Source organism: Propithecus coquereli, unplaced genomic scaffold (assembly GCF_000956105.1).
Source record: "Propithecus coquereli isolate 6110/MARCELLA unplaced genomic scaffold, Pcoq_1.0 Scaffold9, whole genome shotgun sequence".
NCBI classification, from domain to species: domain Eukaryota; kingdom Metazoa; phylum Chordata; class Mammalia; order Primates; family Indriidae; genus Propithecus; species Propithecus coquereli.
In genome coordinates this window covers 8384306-8408364 of record NW_012155284.1, presented here as the reverse complement: position 1 = coordinate 8408364, position 24059 = coordinate 8384306, and the positions used below count along the sequence as shown (strand labels likewise).

Sequence of the window (24059 nt, the reverse complement as noted above, 5' to 3'; positions counted from 1 at the left end):
ACTAAATTAAAGCATATGCTCTTTGTGTTTGTCAGGTAAGCGATGTGTGTACATAGATATGACAGATACATCTGTCAGATTCAATCTCTTGCCTACTAAGATATCCCACACCCACCCCCTGGCACAGGAGAGGGACACAAATTCTCCTTTTGTAAATCAAGGTGGGCTTAAAGGTAAAACTTATATTTTCTCAAACAAACTTGTAGTACTTCTGGTACTACAAGTTTTTGTTTTGTTTTAGAGAGACTATTGGCTAACTTTGAGGATGTATGGTTCAGGAAAATTCCAGAGAATGTGCTTCATGAGGGCTTCATTAAATGGTTGAGTCAACACTGACCCAGAAATAGCAGTAGGGTTGAAACCTGCTTAGCATTATCATTTTTTTTTTTTTTACCATACTGGCCAAAAACTGGGTCAGACTAGACACGTTCCTGTGAGGAAAGCAGGTGATGTGATTTTTCCCTGCCATTCAGAGATGAGAAAATAAAGAATCTACCCCCCAACCTCTGCAATCAAGTTTCAGCAAAAATAGACTAAAAACACACTTTTCCAACGTAATGAACCTTATGTTGATTGATCAGTACTGCACTTTTAATTGAGGGATTTGAATGAATGAATGAATGAGTGGATGAACAAAAAGAATGCAAAGAGGGATGCACTCGACTAATATAGAACTGTGGAGATGGCAGACTGGCATAGCAGTTAAGACAGAGAGCTTGGGTATTGACCTGGGTTCAGATTCCAACTCTGTTATTTATTATCTATGAAATTTTAAGCAGTTGCTTAAACTTAGTGAACCTCAGTTTCCCCATCTGTAAAACTGGGCTTCTGATAGTACCAACTTTGTAGGTGGTGTGAGGATAAGACAATATGTGTAAAATTCTTAGGCCTTTGTGAGTACTCAGTAAACATGGTTATGGTAATCACTGGTACTATTGTATCTTGTGAGAAAGGAGTAAATTACTAGGAAGTGCATTTGGTCACTTGAGCCGCGGGACTGCTTCTAAAATGGTTGCTCTGGTGACCAGAAATACTCGTGCCTCATTTGGGTGTTACCTAAGTCAACATGTCTCAAAAAATGTTCCATCATGTGGCTGTGATTAGGTATTACGTGATGAAAAGTTCCCATAATCAGATAATTTGGGGTTGGCATGACTTTTTCCAAACATGTATTGTGCTCCCGAGCACCGTGAATCTCCAGAAGTGGCACTTCCCAGCCTGCCTAAACACAGCATCCTCCTCCCAGCCCAGCATCTTGCAGGACCACGATTCCTTGAAACACACTTTGGGAGAAGCACTGATGTCAGGGGATGCTGAAATAAACTCAGTGTGTGTGGCACACCCTTCAAATACGTTTTTCCTCCCTTGGAAACAGGTGGAATCCAAATGACATATCCCAGCATGATTTACCACATGGGCAATATTCTGAAACCCAAATCTAAAACCACAAATTTCAGGTAGAGCCTTGTTTAGCCCCCAGGCCAGCATCTGGGCCTGTGGATCTTAGTGCTTTTCTGGGTCAGCCTTCCAGGGCTTATTCAAGCCCCCCATGTGCTGGAAGTCAGTCATCCCCGAGGAGACACAGGAGGTTGTGTGCTTGGACCTTGAGGCCCAATCTGGCCTCTAATCTCGCAGCCTCATCTCCAGCTATCCCCTCCTTTCTCATCCTGTGGTCCAGCCATGTGGCGGAAGGCCACCCTCCCACTCCCAGCACCTTTCGTACATCTATTTCCTCTGTCGGGAATATCCTGTCCTCCACCCTCTACTCCCAGCCTGGTTACCTCTTACTCATCTGTGAAGCCTGAGCTCCAGGATCATTTGCTTCCAGAAGCCTATGCAGACTGCTCGGTCTCAGGGAGGAGCCTCTCCTGTGGGCCCCTGTAGAGCCCAGTGGAAGCTTTTGTTATTTTCCACAATCTTTCCTCACTTGTTTTCCCTCTAGACTCTAAAATGCTTTACACAGTTTATTTATTGAGATATAATTTACATACGGTGAAATGCTCGGATATTAATCTACCACCCAGTCAATGTTGTGAAAAGAGTATCAAGGCACAGAACGTTCTGTCACCCCAGAAAGCTCCCTTTGTACCCCTTTCCAATCGACCCCAACCCCCAAAGCAGCTACTCATCTGCTTTCCATCACCAGAGAGTAATTTGCTTATTCTACAAAGGCATGGGCTGGAATCAGACACTCTGTACCTTTCTGTGTGTCCCACTTTTCCCCTCAGCATGCTATTTTGGAGACACAGCCATGTTGCACGAATCTGTGGTTGGTCCCCTGAGTGACTGAGTCGTGTTCCACTGAGGAACATACACAGTCTCCTCAGCCCTTGTGTTGATGGACGCCTGGCTTATTTCTAATTTGGGGCTATAAGAATAAAGCTGCATTGAACATTCTTGTACAGGTTTTTTGTAACTGTGTTTTTATTTCTCTTGGATAAATACCTAGGAGTAGTACTGCTGTTGAGAACTGGGAAACAGCTTTCAAAGTCATTGTCCTGACTACAGACTTCCCTGGTGCTGAGACCAGGTCTTGTTTGGCTCGGTCTCCCTGGTGTCCAGCCAGTGCAGGGCACACCCTAGACACTCGGTGTTTATCGAAGAATGAATGGATAAGCTCAAACCAGTTTTCATTCTGACATCCTCACTCATCACTGAATGTTTTGTCCATCATTGAAATTTCATTGGCTAAATGTGGGTTCCTTATAGGAGAACACAGCTCCCTTCCCACCTGCTCTTGGGCCTGCCTCCCTCGTTTCAGGTGACACTGTGTGCAGGTGCAGTTAGATGTACAGGTTGACATGGGCCACAGAAGGGTCCTGAGCACCAGTAGCCACCAAGCTCACTTCCTGAAGTTAAAACTCCCAACACTCCCATTCAAGACCCTCCCAGACCTACTTTTTCAGCCCCGCTACCTCTTGGTTTACCTGCACGAACTCTATTTCAGCCAAACTTGATACCTCTCCTTTCTTCATGATGTTTAGCACTTTCTCACTGTTGCAGTGGTCACAGACTCCACCTGGAAGAGCTCCCACATGTGGCTACCTCTACCTATTGACATCCTGGTCAGCCTTCAAGGCTCAATTCAGATGCTTTTTCCTCTCTGAAGCCTGTTTCACCCACCACATCTGCAAGCTCTCCCTCTCTGGAGGCTCTGTGAAGGGTGTCCACCTGCGAACAGTGTTCGTTAGCCATTTAGCAGGATATTCTGCCTTTATTGTACTTACTTGTGTCTACATCTTCCTGCTCTGCGGGGTGATAGGCTTGTCTGTGTCAACGTGCTCAGTGGCCCTGAGCAGTCTGGTAGGAGCTGTGGCTGCTGGTCACTGAGAGAGTAGCAGAGGCTACTTGTCATGATTCTTGCTCTTAGTGGCTGATTCCACTAAAGAGAAGTTAAATTCTATGGTAGGGCCATGGCTCCCTCTTGAGAAAAGTTGTTTACAGAAGAAGGATCTGTATGAAAAGAGGAGACTATTGTACAAACTTGGGGATTCATGTCACCTGGTGGACATGTAAAGGAAATTAGATTTCTTTAGTCACAGGTCACATGTCTCACATGTTGTCAGGAAGCACAAATATTGACAGCTGCAGTAGCTTCATATACCATTTGTATGCATGAGACAACTTTAAGTCATTTCCTACAGGGAGAGATGGCTGCAAGGAGTAGAGCAGTTTATCCTGTGACATACATGCTTTGTTTTGTTTTGAGATGAGATGTCGCTATGTTGCCCAGGCTGGCCCCCAACTCCTGGGCTCAAATGGTCCTTCTGCCTCAGCCTCCCGAGTAGCTGGGATTAAACCATGCCTAGCTGTTTGTTCTCTTCTGATTGCTGTTTTGGTAGTTTAAAGTCCTAATTTTGCCTCTGTTCTACAAACTGCCTACTTTTATACTTGTACAATTCTCCAAAAATATTTCGAGTTTAATTTCCAGAAATGTAATAGAGTGATCTTTACTGTGATAACAAACAAATGTAAAAAGAACATCCAAGAGCATGAAAATCTGCATTGAACAAAACATATTTTTCTATATGTTATGTTGTACTTTAAAAATTATACTCATTTCTGAGTGACATAAACTTAAAGCTATAGTTGGGAAAGATATTTCAGGGTTTGGTTTCTTAGCAAATGTTATTTCAAACAAATAAGAATTACAAAATCAATGCTTCTTGTTATTAAAAAGAAAAAAAAAATCTCATATTGCCCTGAAAACTGTAAATGTCAATTTCTCAGAACAGAATAGGCCTGTAAGTTCTTTGACATCTCATAATTTCGTAGTTGATCAAGAGGAAAAAACACTCATTTGCAGACTTTTAAAGTAAAGAATTGGATGCCAATTTTTAAAAAGTCTCAATAATAACATAATTGTTAAGAAGCAGGTAGAACTAATTAGCTTGGGTGTATTATATTTAATTGCTTGCCTTTCTCTGGCTTAAAGAAAAACGCTGCATTTTGTATGCTTAAGAATTTTAACAGCTGTTTTTCCCTCTACTGAACCAGTAAGAAGTAAATGCAGCATTAAAATTCCTAGGTTGATTTCCAGCCTTATTCAGCTGGCAGAGAAATGAATTTGATTCTTCTCTTCTCAGCAAAATGAGAGGCATAACTCTTTTGGTGTGGGTAGGATCATGGGGCAGTTAGTTCCCAGAAAGTCGACTTTTTTGCTATGGCCTGGTCTCTAGATCTTTAAGAGGAATTCAGTGTCACGAGAACACCACCCTGTCCTTGTAGCTGGAGACCTACATGTCATTTAAGTCAATATGCTCGTAAAAAGTCCCTGCTTCTTAACAGGGACTCCAAGATTTGAATATCTTAATTTGTTTCAATTAGTTAAAAGTTGATATATTTTTTTGTCTACCTGAATGTATTATGAACAATTTCAAACCTATACCGAATTAAACAAAATGTAACAACCACTCACATACCTATCACTCAACTTCAAAAAATTGGGAATTTATGGCTAGTTGTGTTTCATCTAGACTTTAACCCCTCAATACATCCTGTATTATTTTGAAGCAAATTCTAAAAATCATCTGTAAAACATTTATTCATCCATAAATATTTTAGTATATATCTCTAAAAGATAAAGCTCTCTTTTAAAAACCATTGACACCTAGGAAAAAATGAACAATAATTTCATAGTATCTACATATAGTCATATGTTTAAATTTCTAATTCTTTCATAAATGTCATGTGTGTGTGTACTTTTTCCAATTTGTTATTTTTGTCTCAGATCCAAATAAAGACCACACATTACAGTTCTGTTGTAGTTCAATGCATTTTTTAATATAAAAGTTGTAATTATGAAAAATTTCAAACTTACAGGAAAGTATAGAAAATATGTATTAACCATGCACTTAACAAAAGTTAACCTTTTGCCCTATTTGCTTCAGATCTCTCTTTGAGTTTTTGCTTTCTCAAAGAAATAAAGTGTTGTAAATACAGCCAAAGTCCCTCCCCCCTTGTGCCTTTGTTTCCTACTTGGAGTTAACGAAAATCCTAAAATTGGTGTATATCATTTCCACAGTATGTTTTTATGCTATTGCTACATATATGTATCCATAAACAATGACACATCATAATTTTTTGTTTTTAACATCTACCTAAGTCGCCATTTAATATATATATATATCTTTTTGCAACTTGCTTTTTTCACCCTACATATGCATACACATAGAACAAATTGTTCCTTTTAAACTGCTGTATATTATTCCATTTTATGAATAAATACCAACATATTCATTACTCTATTGTGCATGTAGGATGTTTCTAATTTTTTCCTATAACAAGTGATGCTCAGCAAACAACCTTTTAGGCACATCTCCTTAGGCACATGTAGAGTGTAACACCTAGAAGTGGTGAAGATATCTTCAGTTTTGCCTGGTATGACTGATTTCTTTCTAAAGTTGTGGCACAATGTAACTATCACCAGCAATATATGAGAATTCCAGTTTCTCCAGATCCTACCCAACACTTAGTATTGTTAGGCTTTTAAAATTTTTGCCAATATGATGGGCATGAAATGGCAACTCATTCTTTCAATTCATACTTCTCTGATTACCAATGAGATTTAGACCATTTTGCATTTATTGCCTTTTCTAGAGTTCATCTTCTGTGAATTCCCTGTTCATAAAAGTTTTTTTCTAACTCACAGCAGATTTTAGAATTTCAAAAGTGTCCACTCTTAATTATACAAACAAGTTAAGTCTTTTTGAAGGAGCTCAATGTATTTTGTACTTTAAGAGATTTTCAGAGAAATCATATTTACAAGTACATATGGACACTTTGAGATTGGAAAAAAACATTTGTGGGGGCTGGACTCTTTCAAGATGGAGAAAAAGCAACTGCAAGTGCAGAAAGTCCTCCAAATGTTGTTATTGGCTACACTGTTAAATCCTGCTGAGACTTTGACCATCTGCCTTATTTTTCATTTGCGTACTTTTTTCCCACTTCTCACTATGTTTTCCTCCAAAGCTCCTGTACCTCTCTCAATAACTTATTAATATTATTTTATACACACTCAATATAGCCAGTATCTGTCAGCTTCTTTTTCTTTCCTGGAAGTTTTGCTTTTAGGATCCTCTGTCCTCTGTTCCCATAGGGACTCGTTGCTCTCCCTGGGCCATCCCTTCACCTCTCTCCTGTTGAATCCTCTGTGCTCTCAACCCCACGCTTCCTCCTTTATGATAAATCCCTTTATGTGATGGGACATAGCTCCAGGACTCCCCTAACATAAGGTCTAATGAAAGTGAATTTTTTCTAGATTGGCTGAAATGTCTTTTTTATTTCACTTATTTATTTTTTCTACTCTGACACTTGTTTTTCATAATTTGGGCCTAGAATTCTAGGTACAAAATTGTTTTCCTTCTCAATTTTAAGGGATTTGATTCTTCCACTTTTCAGAATTGCTGTGGAGAAGTCTGATGCCTTTCCCATTCCTGATCCTTTGTAACCCGTTCTCACCTTCTGGATGGTTTTAGAATTGTCTTTTTATTCTCTCTCATCTGAATTTTATAATATGCCTCAGTGTGGTCTTTTGTTAAAATCATTTTTACTGGTTATATATTAGGCTTTTTCAATGTAGAGACATGTTTCCTTCAGTTCTGGGAATTTTTTTTTTAATTTTCTTCTTTCAAAAAAATATTACTTCTCTTCAGTTTTATCTTCCTGGAAGTTGGACCTCTTGGATCCTCTGATTTTTTTTTTTTCCTTCTATTTTCATTTCTTCTTCTTCTTCTTTTTTTTAACTTTCTGGAAATTTTTATGTCCTTAACCTCCTACTATTCCATAGATTTTTTTTTTTTAATTTAGCTAGCATAATTTTAACTTCCAAGACATTTTCTTTGTTATAGTTCTTATTTTATGGAGTCTTATTTTAGGGCTGAAATATCTTTTATATATTTCTTTGAAGACAGTAATTATGGTTTTTGAAAGTTTTCTTCAGTTTTCTGTGTTCCTGCGTTGTGTTCTGTTTTCTCCAGGTCAGGTTTGTCTCTGTGTTTACTTTAGGCTGCCACTTTCATGTTTCATAGTAAACCTACCTTTTTGGATTGGTGTGGGGATTGAATTAAATGAGATGTGTACACAGTATGTAGAACACTGCCTGGCATTTAGTAAATTCTTCATACGTGATGTTGTTTTTGTAATTTTAAAGGTTTTCCACAGCCTGGCTATTTATATTTATAGATCACCTTGAAATACCTTAAAAATAAATGTAAATATTGAACCTTTTGGGGAGAAAGTGATAAAAATATAAAAGGTTAGTGTTCTAAGAAACCTGAGAAATCTTTCAGTTCAAGAATTTTTGTACCTTCCTCTATTTCAATCAGTTTTGAGAAGTGGCCCAAGTAATATATTAGAAATAATAGGGAAACTACTACAGTTTGTAAACCACTGATGTTTGATATGTATCATTATAAATTAGAGAAAATTCAAGTTTATCCTCATAGTACCAATTGTCTTCCTCATTTGCGTTCTGACATACTTTTATATGGAGAGAAGAGCTTAAAGTTACTCCTTTAGCCCTGACATTGCTAATTCTTGATAGCCTATTTTAACCTGTGTCACACTCTATAATTTGGGTAAATCTATGGGAGGAAAAATCATCCTGAGTGTCATGGAGGGGAAAAGTTAAGGACTGACTCTTATCTAGTTTAAGTGCCTAAGTTTACAAAATGAGGAAATAGAAATTCTAGATGTGATTATTACCCAAGGTCAAACAATGGTAGTGGCTTAACAGAAGCTCTGTAATGTAATTCTATCCTGACTACATTTTCAGTTTGATTCTGCTAAGAAGACAAGGATTTGACTAAATGAAATTTTAAGGTCCTTTAGAAACATAAGAATCCAAATCGGTGATTCTCCATGACTATAAAGTAGATAGAATTTTCAAATTAGAGATTCACTAATTCATTCATTTAACAACATATATTGAAATCTATGATTATGACCTGAAATTTACTTTGCTATTGGTGGACTAGCTGCACTATTTTTATTTCCTATTTCTTAAATGTTACTTTTTTTTTTTTTTTTAGCTTTAAATGACCTCAGATGTAAAAGATTAAAGAATAGGAATCCAAATTCCAAGAGAACCTTGTCAATTCATTGTTAAAGTCAAATACACCAGGGTATAAAATGAGATATTTTCTGAGTTATATTTTACCTAGGAGATGTTATTAGGTTTTTCTAGGCACGAGCAAAGACCATACCTGAATCAGTATCATTTTTTTATGGGTAGCTATAAACTCAAATGAACCTTATCAATTTTATGGCATAGGTTCACACAATTTGTGTATCTTTCTAAATAGATATAAACCCATACATGCACTAGCCAATGACTTGTCACACAGTTACATTAAAATTGACCTAAATATATTTGGCATCCAGAAGAGGCCTCTAATTTATTGCCACAGTGTTCCATTTATATCAGATACATAGAAACTAGGCTGTTGGAACAACAGAGAGCCCTTTATAATATTATCGTCCAAATATATGGAAAGTTATGACATAAAAAAAAAAGTTACCGTGGAAATTTTCAAACAAAGTAGAGAGAATTGTTTAATGCAATCCCATCTACCCACAGTTCAATGCTTTTTCTCTCTTCTCTCACATTGGGTTATCTTAAAGAAAATCCAGGACATCGCATCATTTCATCCCAAAATACTTCAATACCTTTCTTGATAAGGATTCTTTTTTAAAAACATAACCACAATATCATTATCACACCTAAAAAAACTAACAATTGTTACTTAAAATCATACTGTCAATACTTGAATTTCTCTGTCTCATAAATGTTTTTCCCCCTTGGTTTGTTGAATTGAAATCTGAATAATTTTACATATTGCACTTGGTACATCTCTTAAATCTCTTTTAATTTAAAATTCTCCTGATGTTTTTTTTAATCATACACCTATTGGTTAAAAAGACTGGGTTGTTTATTTGTTGGAAAAACTGGGTCATATTTTTCCAAAAACTTTCCCACATTCTGGATTTTGCTGATTGCCTTCCCAGGCTGTCATTTAACATATTCTTCTGCCCCTTCATTTCCTGTAAACTGGTAGTTGGGAATAGACATTTGATTAGATGTAGGCTGTATTTTTTGGCGTGAAAAAATCTCCATAGATAATGGTGTAAATTTCCTATCTCATCCCATCCTGCGGCACACAATGTCTGTTTCTCTTTTGTGATACTAATATTGATCCGTCCATTACAAAGCTTCCCGTCAGCTTTTCTCCTAATGCTTTCAGCAGCCGTTGATGATTATTGGCTGGGTCCACCATAGACATTACAGACAGGGTTATGAGTTATGACTTTGGAAAATGTCACCTGTTTCCAGCTTCTCACTCCTGATTTGTTCTGTCATCTTGGTCATTTATTGTCTCTTTATTCATTTATAAAAGATTTGTGATTCTCTAACGCACTATTCTCCAAAGTATGTTACATGGAACACGACACTGTAAGGTATGCTGTGAGAAAAGGCCCCCAAGTTTGGGGGGTGCTGCACACTGGTTTTTCCTCTGAGAGATTTAGAATACATGTGAGCCTATTAAAGGTTCTGAGGGATCTGTCAGTTAAGAAACTCGATTTATCCAGAGTTTCAACTTATTTGACCAATGTAATTTTTTTTCATTAATACCTATTAGAATTCTGTCGAGAGAAACACACTTTGAGATGCATCTCAAGGAAGAGGGGAAGGTAGAAGGACTTCCCCTTATTCCTGGGGACCCTGCTGATGTGCAGGTCCTGGCTCCGTAACAGTGGCACGCTGCTTCTTGGGAGAAGCAAGAGTGTGAGAGCGAATTAGAGTTCAGACAGCAGAGAGGACTGATGTATCATATCATGCATGTCACCTGTTAATATAATCTCATCTTCAGTGTATTGATTGCTTTAATTGCTGTGTTTCTTCTCAGCATTACTTATATAGCCAATATAGACACACTAAATATGTTAAGTACTTGTAAGAAAATAAATGCTGACTCTCACAATCACAACTTTAAAAAAATTAACACAATTTGCTTTTTTACTTTACAGATTTATGCACATACACACCACATACACACATACACATACACACACATGCACAGCCCAAAGCACACTTCAGTTATTTTGTTTCACGTGCAGGATTGGTACATGAGGAATAGAAAAACGAATCATAACACTAATTTAGATTGTTTGCTTCACATGTTACCTCCAGACTGATATTCATGCCAGAGGCTCACATGCTGTTTGTGGCTCACTATGGAAAATTGAGTTGAGCAAAATTAGGGACAGAAACCAATTTTCCTTTGCTCTGAAGATTCCTCGAGCTCTGTACAATAAATGTTTTCCATTAGAAGGAAAATGTTGTGCTTTAATGCTCCTGAGAAAAAATAGCGATTGCCAGTAATGCCATCAGGAAACGATTTTTTAAATGTTTCAAAGTGTAAGCATGAGTCAGTCATTAAATAGGGAATACAACTGATTTTGCAGAGTTGGGACATTAATGATAAAATCATTTTTTTAAGGTAGAATTATTATAGGAAAGTGTGAATTTCAATTTTAGGAACATGCACAAGGGATATAGTAATAAGTACAAGTCAGAACGCTTGATTGAAATAAACAAGAACAGAGCCAAGGCTCAGAAGACACGAAGTTCTGTTTTGTGACCTCTGTTGGGGAGGATGGAATGGGATAAGACACAGTGAGGGTGGAACAATGCGTCATCAATGCTCTCAACAGCAGACTAAACATGCTTGGCACAGCACCAGGCTCTGGGTTTCTGGCCATTGCGTACGCTGGTGAGCTTAATTCAGACCTTGACAGTTGATGTTTATGATGAAAGTTATACTGGTGCTTTTAGATTTGAATAAAACTTTCATTTACAAATGATCATGATTTAAAATGCTTTTCTATTAAAAAGTTCGGAAAAAGGCAAAGACAACATTAATCAAATATTTTAAAAATACAGACAACCTTTTCTATTTGTCACAAACCTGTTCTTTATGACAAGTTACTTTTAAGTTTGCTGTTCATCAAAGAGGGGACCACGTGCAGATTTTGACTGTTAATATTATCTTCCAGTCATTAGTTAACTTTCCAAATACTGTCCTTTGAGGATTGTGTGTGGGCTCACCTCAAATAAGTGTTGTGGGAAGACTCAAGCTACAAGGCTGGGACAAGTGTCACAATTACTTTAAAAACATAACTTTAAATGCAACTTCAGGGGATGAATTTGATTGCATTTCTTGAGTATAAAACAGTTGAAAAATGCAGTCATTTTTTGTACCTCTAGAATATTATTTCGTGGATCACTGGGCCCAAACACAAATGTAAAAATTCATGTGCAACATAAGAAGTTTAAGAGGCCTTCAGGTTGATTTCAGTTCAATCATTCACAAACTGAAGCCCAGAGAGGGAAGATGATTTGCTAAAGGTTACATTCCACCTTGTAGTTTAAAAGATTTCGTTTACTTCATGTTTCAAGAGGCACTTTATTCATTTAAATATGACATATAGTTGCATTTTACACACCAAGTTTATAGTCTGGTCTTGAAAATAGCCAATTATCTAGTTGACTCGAAAGAATAATAAAGATGGTGAACTGATGGAGGGAAGACTGATTCTCTCCACTGTTAGTTAGAAATTTCAACTTTGGGTGAGGAAAGTGTGGAAGTGATAAATCGACAATGTAGACCAACAGGTTGCAATTCAGGGCTAAAGACTGGGAGATTCAGAGAACCACTTCTGGTACCAGTGTTCCCTGCATGCATGTCCCTTAATAGCATGGGTATTTTCTGCCCCATAGACCCACAAGAAAAGGACTGGTGCCAGCCAAAATGTGTATTTTTAAAAACTGTATTAGGAGACTAACTTAGACCCCCACAGTGGTCCTCACAATGCAAATATGGAAATTTCTTGTGGAAGCTAACATTTTAGTGTGTGAACAAAAGCTCAGTTATGTAGCAGAAAAAAACCCTGAACCAAGATTCTACTTTTCCAATTGGGTTAGCCAGGATTTGGGTCTTTTATGTGTTTCAGGTTATTTTTCCTTATTTTAAGGTTAATAATACTCACTCTGTTTAGTTTCCAGAGATATGGTAAAGATCAAATTATTTCTTTTACACCAAGAGAGAAAATTGTGTTGAGACACCTGGTTGAGAAGTTTTTTGTAGTTTGAAGTTTTTTTTTATTATGATAGTATTTGGTTTTTAGTTGACCAAATTATGATTGTATTAATATTTCTTTGTTAAAAATAAGGTATTCCATTTTGTGCCCATCAATTTTATAGGCATTTTGATCGCAAATGAAATTAGATGATTAATTTGACTCCCCAAGAATTCTGCTTTCTGAATCAGTGATGCTTAATTTTAACAAATGATTTTTCAATTTAGGGTTCTGTATGATGGTCCTACTCTCCAGGGTAGAAAGTGTGGAAAAAGGTGGCTGGCCTTGAGAAATATCAATCGCTGTGCTGGAGTTCTTTCAGGGTTGGAATGGAGTAATGAAATCAGAAATCACAGAACAGTTTCTAATTTCAAAGACAGACTGCCTGACCTTGCCTACATAGTTCAGGTAGAGACCAAGAAGGAACATGGAGAAGGAAATTGAGTTCCCGTCCAGGTGACACACAGCCACAGCAATATCCAGGAATACATCTGGAATTACAATGTGGGCTGCTCACCTTAGGGCCCAACAAGCTCTCACCCAGAAATGTTTTTTTCTGTATTCTTATTCTCATTTGAAAAAGTTCTGATTAAACCTTTACACTCCCCCTACACACACACACACACACACACACACACACACACAATACCCCACCCCCTTACCCCCATTCATTTTTGGTTCTCTATCTTCCTCAACTAGAGCCTACAATTTAACTTAAAAGAATTCTTTCTGATACAAATTGTATTCTTTGGCTCTTTTTGAACAAGTCTCCCTTTGAAGTCATTAAGGGGACTTTCCAGATACTTAGATTCACCACTGTTTTGGATTTTTTGCTTCATGTTTCACACCCCAGAGGAAGGAAACTTAACGTGGATTAAGGGCTTCCAGTGTGCCTGGAATTGTCCCATTTGTCAGCAGTCACCTCCTGGCTGCCTCATTCCATGAATGATTTTTCATTCTCAATGTAGTAATTTGTGGGCCTGGCTGGACCCTGTGTTGGCAAGGGGGCAGCACCGTAGTGGCTTAGGTGCCCTATTCATTCCGTCAGCATCGGCTAGATGGACATTTTGAAGAATTTTAAGTTGTGTAATTTTAAACATCAGCAGTTTAACTGGTAATATTTGTGTTTAGAGGTGAAGTGGCTTCATTCAATGGCTGGGAAAAGGAATTGAACGTGTGAACGTGTGTCGAACTACGGACAGGCATACTTTGTCCCCCACGGTGGTAAAATAGGATGGAGAGCATTCTAGCTTGATTCGTAGTGTTGCCCTGATAGTGAAATCATTGCCTGATTAAACGAGGGAGGTTTCTAGTTCTGTAATAATTGCCGTGTCAGTTTCGAGAAGCTTAAAATGCCTTTTTGCACTTTTGCTTGCTTTTTGTGTGTGTGTGTGACTCTTCAAAATGTAGTATTTAAGGAAGGGAAATTATTATTAAACATCCAGGGTCTCTTAATTCAGAAAGATGGTCAAGGTATTTCCAGCACAGTGAGAAATAAGTATCCCGAGAATCTTAGTCAGATGAGCAGAGCATCTCTGCATGGCAGTGGTTCTCTGGGTTCAGATCTACATTACTTCCTAGCTGTGTGATGTAGGGTTCAACCAGCCTGAGCCTCAGTTTCCCATTCTGTAAATTGTGGGTTACAACATTTTGAGGCTTAAAGAGATGATGAATGTCAAAGACCTGGGACACCCCATGTGCCCGGAGAAAGCACTCCATAAATGAGGGTAGTTAGAGGCATGTTCAGGACCTACGTTTTCAGTCGTTAGTGAGTTCCTGGTATTTGAGGTACAGGATTTGGAATCAGGGTAAGTAGAATCAAGTCAACCCACTGTAAGTGGATTTTTGTGTGTGCCTATTGGCTTCTAAAGGGTCAGGGATGGCCTAAGCTTTTGAGCAGAGCTGGTGTGCAGCTTCACCCCTCACCTCCTCCTCCCTGCCCTCCCCTCTCTCAGATTCCTCCTTTGCTTCAATAGCACAGTTCAGCCCTTGACACCTTCCTCCAGGTGACCTTTGTGTACTTCCTGTGGCCCTGGCCCTGGCCATCCCTCTCCTGCCTCCTGTCGGAAGGCATAAGGTGTATCAGAGGCTGCCACCACCTCCCCAATGATGGAGCCTGGTGGGGACATTTTGCCCTTCATTTCTGCCAAGCCTTGCTTACTACCTTCTCTAGCAACCAAAGATCCTTGTCGGGAGGGCAAAGCTCACGAGCATTTTGTCATTAGCCTGCCAGCCGGTATGTATATCAGTGTAAATAATGGAGGCTTTGAATAAAAGGTGGCTAGGGTTGGAATGGCCTTAATGACTGAGAAAAGAGCAGGTGGGCTTCAGGGCTATCCACTCTCCCTACGCACCTGGACCTCCACGCCTACTCTGCTGGTTATTTGTAATTTTTCCATGCGGCCGAGCCTCAGGGAGGGTGGTCAGTGGAACAAGTGCAGAGAAAATGGTTTGCAGCAAGTATTTTTCTTTCTTCAATCAAACACCCTTTGTCTCTCCTTTAAACCATATTATCAGAAGAACACACAGTGCTCTGCTGTTGCTAGGTAACCAGAAAAAAACCAAATCCGGTCATAGTCGATATTGGCATGATTTTTCCCTAGGAACCCGGCTACTCTTGCTAAGGTACTTTGTGTAGTATTAACAGATTTGTATAGTGGTGAGGCCGGAAGGTCTCCTTCATTTTTCAACTTCTTCCTCCCCACTCCTTGCCTACATCAGCAAAGTCCCGGGTACGTTATTTGAGTCTTGAGGTCAATTCTTGACTTTGAGATATTCCGAGGGAAGGGGCTGTGCAGATGTAAATATGGTTTATTACGCAGAGCTGGAGTATATACTGCATTTACAAGGCCTCCACCCATTTAAAAAAATAAATGGGCACCCCCTTCTCAGCAGTAGCAGTGATTTAACCTCTCATGAGTGGTAAACGGTCTTTATTCACTTGACGCTTCTCTAGGAGTATTTTGTAAAGGTAATTTTTAGCCACAGGAGACACTTGTGCACACAACCGAACACATCTTAATTGATATTGGTGAAAATGTAGATAGCAGTTATGGTCCTTTCTCCCTGGGCTCAGCCATTCTCTGTACGGCTGACTATACGGGTATTGCATTTCCCAGTCTTACAGAGCTCTGATTCTGAGACGTCTACTCGCAGGTGCCATAACTCCCCTGTAACCTGTGCTGTCTGTCTTTTGCAGATTTGGACACCTCCCAGGCTGCGTCCCCAACCCCCCAAGACTCATATTCACACCACCCTCAGCTGCAGACATTCATAACAGAAGCAAAGCTAAATCTACACACAATGACCAGACAAGACGGGGAAACTGGAGATGGAGCTGAAGAAAATATTGTTTACCTCTAGTTGTGTTGTCATTTTTCCAAGCAAAAAAAACACTGGCACTTTTGGGAGAAACTTTTTTATTTTCCATTCCTTATGTATGTGTGATTGTCTATGTCCAAATTGCTTTAAGAATAATATTTAATATTTCACACAGGTTCATTTGGGGGGCGTGAGTCTAATAATTAAATTATTGAAAGCAGCCCTGTCCGTATAATCTTTAACTTATCACACCTAACTTCAGATTTCAGGAGGAGAAACTAACTTGAATTAGCTAAAGTATTTTAAAAAGTTGTTTTGACCCTACAATAAAATTCCACATTGGATCATCTGGATTTAGAAATGTCTTTTAAGATTTCAGTGACGCAATTTGGATTTACAGAGTGATATTCACATCGGATGACCTTTCACGGTCCCAGCAGTTGCTTATCAGGAGTAGCCTTAGTGCCCCAAAGGCAGAAGAGGATGTGGGAAAGGGCTTTTCTTGGCTAGTTTTTATGTGCTAATTTCCTTTGGGGTCATCTCTTATAGTCACCATTCAATCAAGGTGTCCTGCCTGGGCACCTGTTGTGATTGGTCAGCCACTGTGCAGAGACATAGTCCGGACTCACTTAGGACCTGAGCTGTGTGCTTTGCAGATGCACTTTCTCAGTCATTTTGCTGGTGGTGGTGGTGGGGTCAATCTGCAGTTCAGCATCATCTTTCAACACGGCCCAGAGGTCCAGAGCCCCCAGCAAGTCCATTGTGATGTGAATAGTGCAACTTCAGTAGAGGCCTCACTCTGTCAGCTGGCTTGTCGCCACTGGCACCTAGAGCACCAACAACTACCCCTCACTGGAAGGAACTCTTCCCTGCAGGTTTTTGAGGACAAAAACTGCTCACTCTTGGTGAAGCTTTCTGCCTGGATACACTTTTCCACAAAGGAAAACTGGTACATCCTGCCTTCAGAGTAACATTGGTCTCTGCGTGAGAAACCAGGGAATATTTTCATCTTGTTCAGAATTACTTGTATATGTTTTGCTGTCAATAAATATCTTTTACCTCATTATTTTACTTTGTAATTTTAATATTAAGCATAGGACCATAATAAAACATTTCATACACGGATAAAATCTCTTCTTATGAAAAGCGAAAATAAAGGAGGACTATTGAATTCATTTAGAATTGTAACACTTGCTGGGAGATAGATGTGATGGAAAGGGAAAAAAATTCACCCAGATCCCAATGTTTTTTTTTCTTCTACTAAATTTGTAAGTTGTATATCTACATTATATTTTCACTTAGGCGAAGTCAAATCTTAGTTTTTAAAAAAGCCTTTTCTGGGGCATTCTTTTTCTGACTTTTGCTGCTTCTGACTATTTTTGTCCTTTTTTTATTGTCATAATTATCTTAAAAATGTTCAGTGACTAATCTTTTCACAGAATAGATATAACTTATTAAAATTCTAGTCAATCACTTCATCTCCAAGCTGAACTCCTAAATTATAAGATGCAGCTTCCATCCCTAAAAACATCTAGAAAGAGAAATCTGTCTTTCCTCTTTCTCTAATAAAGTCTATTCCAGAATCCTATATCTCTTGTGTAAAAAGCATATAGATATTTCAGTCTAAATCCTTGCTCCAATAGCTATAAATATCTTCCCTCTTTTCATGACAGTGGATATAGAAATAGTGGAAATATGTAAAGATGTTCAAAATCCTTATGAGTTTCTTTAAAAATATGTGTGCTCAGCCAGTTTTCAAGTCCTGCAAATCTGGGGTCTTCACACAGTCCCCTTGGGGAACCCTGAGCATTTTTGAGATACCTATATTTATAGATTCCTCTTGGTAATTCTCTTATTTAATATGGCTTTTCAATTGAATACAACTAAATTTCAAAGCTTTCTTGATAATTCCTTCCTTTTCACTTTGTCCTCACTGTGTAATGAGCTCAGATCCTGCTGTGGTCTGAATGTTCGTGTCCCCCCAAACTCATAGGTTAAAAACCTAGTCACCAATGCATTGGTTTTAGGAAAGTGATTAGATCATGAGGGCAGAGTCCTCGGGAATGGGATTACTGCCCTTTTGAAGAGGCCTCAGTGAGCTTGCCCCTTCACCATGGGGAGGATGCAGCAAGAAGATACCTTCTACGAACCAGGAAGTTGGCCCTCACCAGACACTGAAGCTGCTGGTGCCTTGGACTTCTTGGATCTTGGACTTCTCAGTCTCCAAAACTGAGAAATAAGTTTTTGTTGTTTATGAGACACCCAGTTTATAGTATTTTGTTGTAGTACCCCAAACAGATTAAGACGGATATCAAGGGAGAGTCACTATATGACTTGAGTACAAATTTACAAAGCCTAAGAGAAGACCACTCTATTTCCCAACATCATAGATGAGTTTCCCTCAAAGGATCTACTTTTCCCACCAAGTTAAGAACTTACAGAAATCACTCGTCCTTTAGAGATTTGTCCTGGAAAGAAAAGCTACCTTTTTGCTCTGTCCCTTCCAAGCTACATGAGTTTATGCGTTGTCTCATTTAGAGTCCGAGCTACTCTGCATTTCCTCAGGCCTGCATCATTGCTGGAATCGTGCAGCACTTTCCAGCCCACTCACAGCTGAAGCCCTGTTCATTCAGAAAAGGGTGAAAACACTTGCTGTTTTTACAGCAAAGGGGAGTGTGTGTGTGAGTTATGTAAGGGGAAGAATGTGAGCATAATTAAATCATGGGATGACAAGTAAAAAGGAATATGTAATATGTATTCCCTCCTATGACCTAGGGCCACCTTTCAAACTCAGAACCAACCTGAGGTTATTAATGTTCGACCCCTCTGTCTTTCCCCTTGAGAGGCGGCAGAACGCAGCAGTTGAGAATATAGATTCTGGAGCCAGCTGTGTCACTTGGCTGTGTGTCCTTGGCATGGTACTTCACCTCTATCCCAGTTTCCTCATCTATAAAACAGGGATGATTACTTTATAGAACTGCTGTGAGAATTAAATGGTTAATATGTGCTATGTGCTTAGAACAAAGCCTGAGGCATAGTAATCACTCAATATATGCTAGCTATTATTATCGTATCATTAAAAATCTTTCAATAATTGCTCAGTCTGGTCTCGGTCTTTAGGCAGATTGCTCCTGCGTTGCCAGAAACAGTGAATAGGGAATTTGAATGCCTGGAGATTGTTAGGCACAAGACTGGGCTAAGGTTCCACAAGGTTAGCTTTCAACCTATTTGCATCTCTAAATCTCCTCCTAACTCATGTATTCAATAAACATTTATTGACCGTCTGCTAAAAGCCAAGCAATCTGTTGGGTACAAAATAAAGATGAGCAAGCCTGCAATGATGAAGAAACCTAGAACCTACAAAACAGGATTGTAGGTGGAGAAGGAAAGAGAGAAGGGCAGGCTCACATTGCTCTTCTGCCTGCTCCCAGCTCCCCATGTTAATCTACCACTTAGGGCTGTGTGGAGAATGGAAAAGGAAAGGGGGGGGGCACATAGAAGGAAGATTCCAGAATGATCTTATGACTAACACGAAGAGTTCATTGTGTTCTTTCCTGACTGCGTCTCATGCACAGATCACCGTCTACCAGTGTTAAGAGAGGCAGTAAAAAATTGAGCAAAAGCCAAACAGACTCAGGCTCTGCTTACAAATCTCCCCCAGGGTGACAGGGTTACCCAACACCAGGGGTGCTGTTTACATTGTAGGAAATCGTGCCCCAGGGCACCCATGCTGCAGAAGCCAATGTGAGTAGAACGTTGTGGAGCTGTACAATCCTGCGACCTCACTTCTGAGCTAAGTTTGCTTTTCTATGAAATGGGGATAATGATGATAGTCATGGCCTGCAGGGCTGTGTGAGAATGACATGAATTAACCCCAGCACAGTAAATGGCACGAAGTAAGCGCTGTAAAATGATAGCAGTTGTTGTCTGGTGGGCATAGAGGTGGAAAGAAGGCAGGCTTGGACATGCTCAAGAATCAGAATAGATGGGGCATCATTACTTCAGTCTTTCACAACCCATTTTCCTGTGTTCTGAGAGACACTCAAGGTCAAAGCCTGCTCTGATGCCGGGCTCACAGTGAGAGCCTCATGACACTTGCTGAATGAAGGGATGAGTGGATGAACAAGTCTTTGGAAATCTGAACTCAAACAGTCCACGGAACTAGAACTAGAACCCTGATCCACTGCATTTCTTTGCCTCTGGCTGGCGAGTTCAAAGCTGGCACTTCAAGTTGATGATTGAACTTCTTTTGAGTGAAGTAACTTGAAGGGGAACCATGGTTCAGTAGTTCTGTAGAAGCTTCATGGCTGAGAAATTTTGACATGCCATTAATTGAATCCTAGTTTAGCCTACCAATAAAACTCTTTGAAAAGCAGAAAGTGACAAGTTTTACATGCTACCAGCCAAGGGTCTCATAGCAATTGCCCAAAGACAAGGAATGAACTCCGTGAGAAAGCAGTATGATATGTTCTTTGCTAATCTCACTATAGTGAAATTCTATAGTTACATTAGAGAACTGGCCCTTATTTCTGCAAGAGCCCTAATTTCCACCGCCTCCAGCGACACCTCTTTTATTCACAGGCTTGGCGACCCCCACAGGCTCCTGGCTCAAGCTGGCTCTGTCCCCAGGCAATCCAGTGATAAATCATCCCAGAGCCACCGGGGAAAGTTTGGAAAGATTCCCTTCTTGTTGAGAGGCTCAATTGAGTGTCCCTATTTTATTTCATAAAAGGGATCTGATTTGTCTACGAATATGCATTTTTACTTACCCAAGAGCTTGTCTAAATTCTTTGCTTCTCTCTCCTCAGCCAGTTTTGTGTTGTTTGCCTATTCACAGAAGGAAGCAGTGAGGGGAAAGGAGCTAGAACTCTGATGAATGGTTTACTTCTTGTTAGCGACCCAAGTTAAACATTTAATGGTGGAAGCCGGTATGGACTGAGATGCCATTTGGGGGTAAATGCCTGGCTTCATTTTTCCATGCTCTCTTTACCACTACTTGCCCCTTCGCCCCCCATCCCGCCACACACACACCATGTATGCCTGAGCCGGTTTTCTGCATAGTTGCCAGTGCTTATTTTTACAATCTCTAACATAACAGCTTCAAATATAAACACAAACATAGCCAGCATCAACGAGAGCATCTGCATAGGCCACAGAGCTAAAACAGGCTCTTGGAAATGTGTCTGACATTTCCCTTAGCAGCTTCACAGCCTCCTTGGAAAGCCCTGGGCCACCTCTCCGCTGCTGGCAAGCTCCGATTTGGGTGAGACGTTGGCAGGTGCCAGCAAAGGACAATAGGCTTTTAATTAAGGTCTGTAGAGCCAAAGCTCAGGAAACACCTCCTGAAGAGTTTCTTTTAAACACTCCCATTTCTTCTAACTGTGCTACAAACAATAACTGTATACTCCATCAGGGCAACGATGCCATGAATCTTGTGTAGTGTAGAAATTGCTTGTAACATGAAAACGATAATGGGATTTTTTTCTTCTTATTTTTCCTTTATTCCCCCCAATAGCTTGAAAAATTGGTGTTAACTTTTATTCCTAGTTTGGGGCAGTTGTTTTTCCTATGGTGGTGCTGAACATGATCGTATAACTTGCTATTTCCAGGCAAACACGCTTCGTGCAAAATTCTCATTATATCTGACACTAGAATTAATGTAAACCTATTTTGGTAATGGCCATATTTTGAGTCACTCACTGAGAGGAAGATTTTCTAATGCGGAGTCTGAGCCTGTTAAGCATCGTTGCTATGGAGACTGTGTGAGTTGGATTAATTAAGGCCCGAACAGATGTTGTGAAGTGTGCAGAACACACTGTTTTCTGTTAGTAATTAAAGAGGTTATGTGTGTACGTGAGAGAGGAGAAAAAATAGAGACAATCAGAGACAAAGCAGTCAGACAGACAGATGTGCTTGGCACTGGAAATGTAACCTTTCCTTCAGTAAAACTCACTGCGTGATAACTCTGCTGACACTACTCTCTTTTCTCTTCCACCCATGCCAGACAGAATAATTGCTCGAAATGGCCAAGCAGCCATCCAGTCTTCCTTTTTCGGTCTGATTTATAAGAGGCATAGGAACATACAAAAACATGTTCTTGGATCAGTGGGTTCAAATGACCCATCTGTCTGAACACTCAAAAATCAAACTGGACTGTGTAAATGGTTTTTAAACTACCTGGCAGGGAGGCCAAATTTGCAGACTGGAGCTATATTAGTTGTCCAACCTGCTGGTAGTATTGTCATCTGTGAATTGGTAGCCAAGAGAGAGACTGGCTGCCCAACTGCCATGGAGAAGTTGTCAGGGGAAAGCCTTCAAGATTAGAAATTGAATGAAACAATAATATGGCTCGAGCTTAATTTGGAGAATATTTGTTTCAGTTTGAACTAAATCTTTGATGTTTAAAACACTGTATTCTATTTTCACATGAGTAAAATATTAACATTTGGTTTAGGTCTGAGTTCGGCGAATTGGGTTCCGTTTGAATCCTGCTTAGTGGCCCCGGTGAGGAGTGTTCCTGCGTTGCCTCCTTCTGGTTGGCAGGAAGTAGTTAATGGTTTGAAAATGTCTGAAGACTTTTCTGCCGGGTTGGCAGCAATTTTGCTTGAATTGGTAGCTTTTGAAGCATGATCATTTTTGCTTTGTCTTGCAGCTGTGGAGGTGGGGTTGTCTGAAAATGGGGAATCGAGAAGCATCACAGAGGTACTTTGTTTCCTGGGGGACTGTGTCCTAGTGGCCCAAACTTGGCCTCTTCCCATCTGCAGACCGTGGAGGGTGAGTCAGAATATGATGATGTAATGAAGAATTGAGTGGCCTGGGAGGTCAAGAGTGTATGTGTGTGTCTGTGTGTGTGTATGTGTGTTTGTGTGTGTGTGAGAGAGAGAGAAGGAGAGACCACATTCTCAACCAAAGCTTGTGTCTGATGCCTCTAACAAGTCTCACACACAGTTATGTCACACACCCCCAGACATAACTTTTTCCAAATCTTGCCGTGCATGTCCCTACACGTCACTAATTGCAGCCTGGCTCTGTGAGGGCTTCAGTCTATGAATGGGACAGTTTTTTTATTCTTTTTTTAACTAGGTGAAGGCTGCAGGCTGCTTCTCTTCCATCTTAGAGAAGATCAGACACCTTTTGATTGTGCTATTGAGAGCCACAGAGGCAAGGAAAGAAGGACAAATTGGATCAATGTGAATTTATCACCATCTGGGGGGAAAACTCAAGTTTGCATCTTGATTTCTGCATTGTCCTCTCGCAGATGTGACCTGAAGTTCATTCACCCTTAAACCTGACTGTTAAATCTATTGTATCTTCCACTTTTCCTCTTATTTGAGGATTATCTCCATTTATCTTGTTGGGAGAAGTACTTAGTGAGGCTACAGAAATAGAAAAGAGTAAAGAGTAGTATTTGCTTTTTGAATCAACTGCGATTGGTTTTTACATCTCTGGTCATTAATAAGAAAACTGATCTTTTGAAATATAATTCTGTCAGTCTTTTCTTTCTCCCCACCATGTATAGAGAAAGGAGAAAGTATATTCTGAGTAATTTGTTTACTGAAAAAGAAATTGGAATGGGAGAAAAAACAACAAAAATTTAATGCCTTTGAAGGGACATCTGTTAAACGCTTTAGTGAAAGAGCAACAATGGAAACCTTGAAACAAATGAATAAAAATAGAGCCAGTATAGAGAGCTCTACAGGGAGTCAGTTCAAGAGGAATATCTACTTTCCCCTTAAATCATCAAATTTTGAGAAGTATTTTACTGTTGACAAATGTTAGCATGCACTCTTTCTCTGTGTGTGTGTGTGTGTGTGTGTGTGTGTGTGTGTGCGTGCGTGTGCGCGTGCGTGGGGATGCATGCATGCGTGCATACTTGTTTGTATATATACACACTATTTGTGGTCACTTCAGTATACTTGCTACCCTAGCAAATAAACTGTACTGTTTTCCTTACATTATGTCATTCCATATGTTAGTATGAGACCAAAAGTACTCAGTTGCTACCATGCTTTAGATGCAATCCACCATTCCACTGTCTTAGTCTTTAGGGTTGCTGTAACACAATACCACAGACTGAGAAGCTTATGAACAATGGAGTT

At 39.6% G+C, this 24059-nt stretch overlaps 1 protein-coding gene across 2 annotated transcripts in view; it reads left to right on the top strand.

Moving 5' to 3' along the window:
* ARHGEF28 (Rho guanine nucleotide exchange factor (GEF) 28) overlaps window positions 1-16179 on the top strand; it is a 310356-nt gene extending 294177 nt beyond the window's left edge. The window contains exon 28 of one of the 2 annotated variants that reach the window (XM_012664527.1): window positions 15839-16179. In XM_012664527.1, the coding sequence (XP_012519981.1) occupies window positions 15839-16002 (164 nt within the window). In that variant the 3' untranslated portion in view covers window positions 16003-16179. The remainder of the gene's footprint in view (window positions 1-15838) is intronic. The other variant, XM_012664526.1, reaches the window with a different exon arrangement.
* Window positions 16180-24059: the final 7880 nt, after the last annotated feature.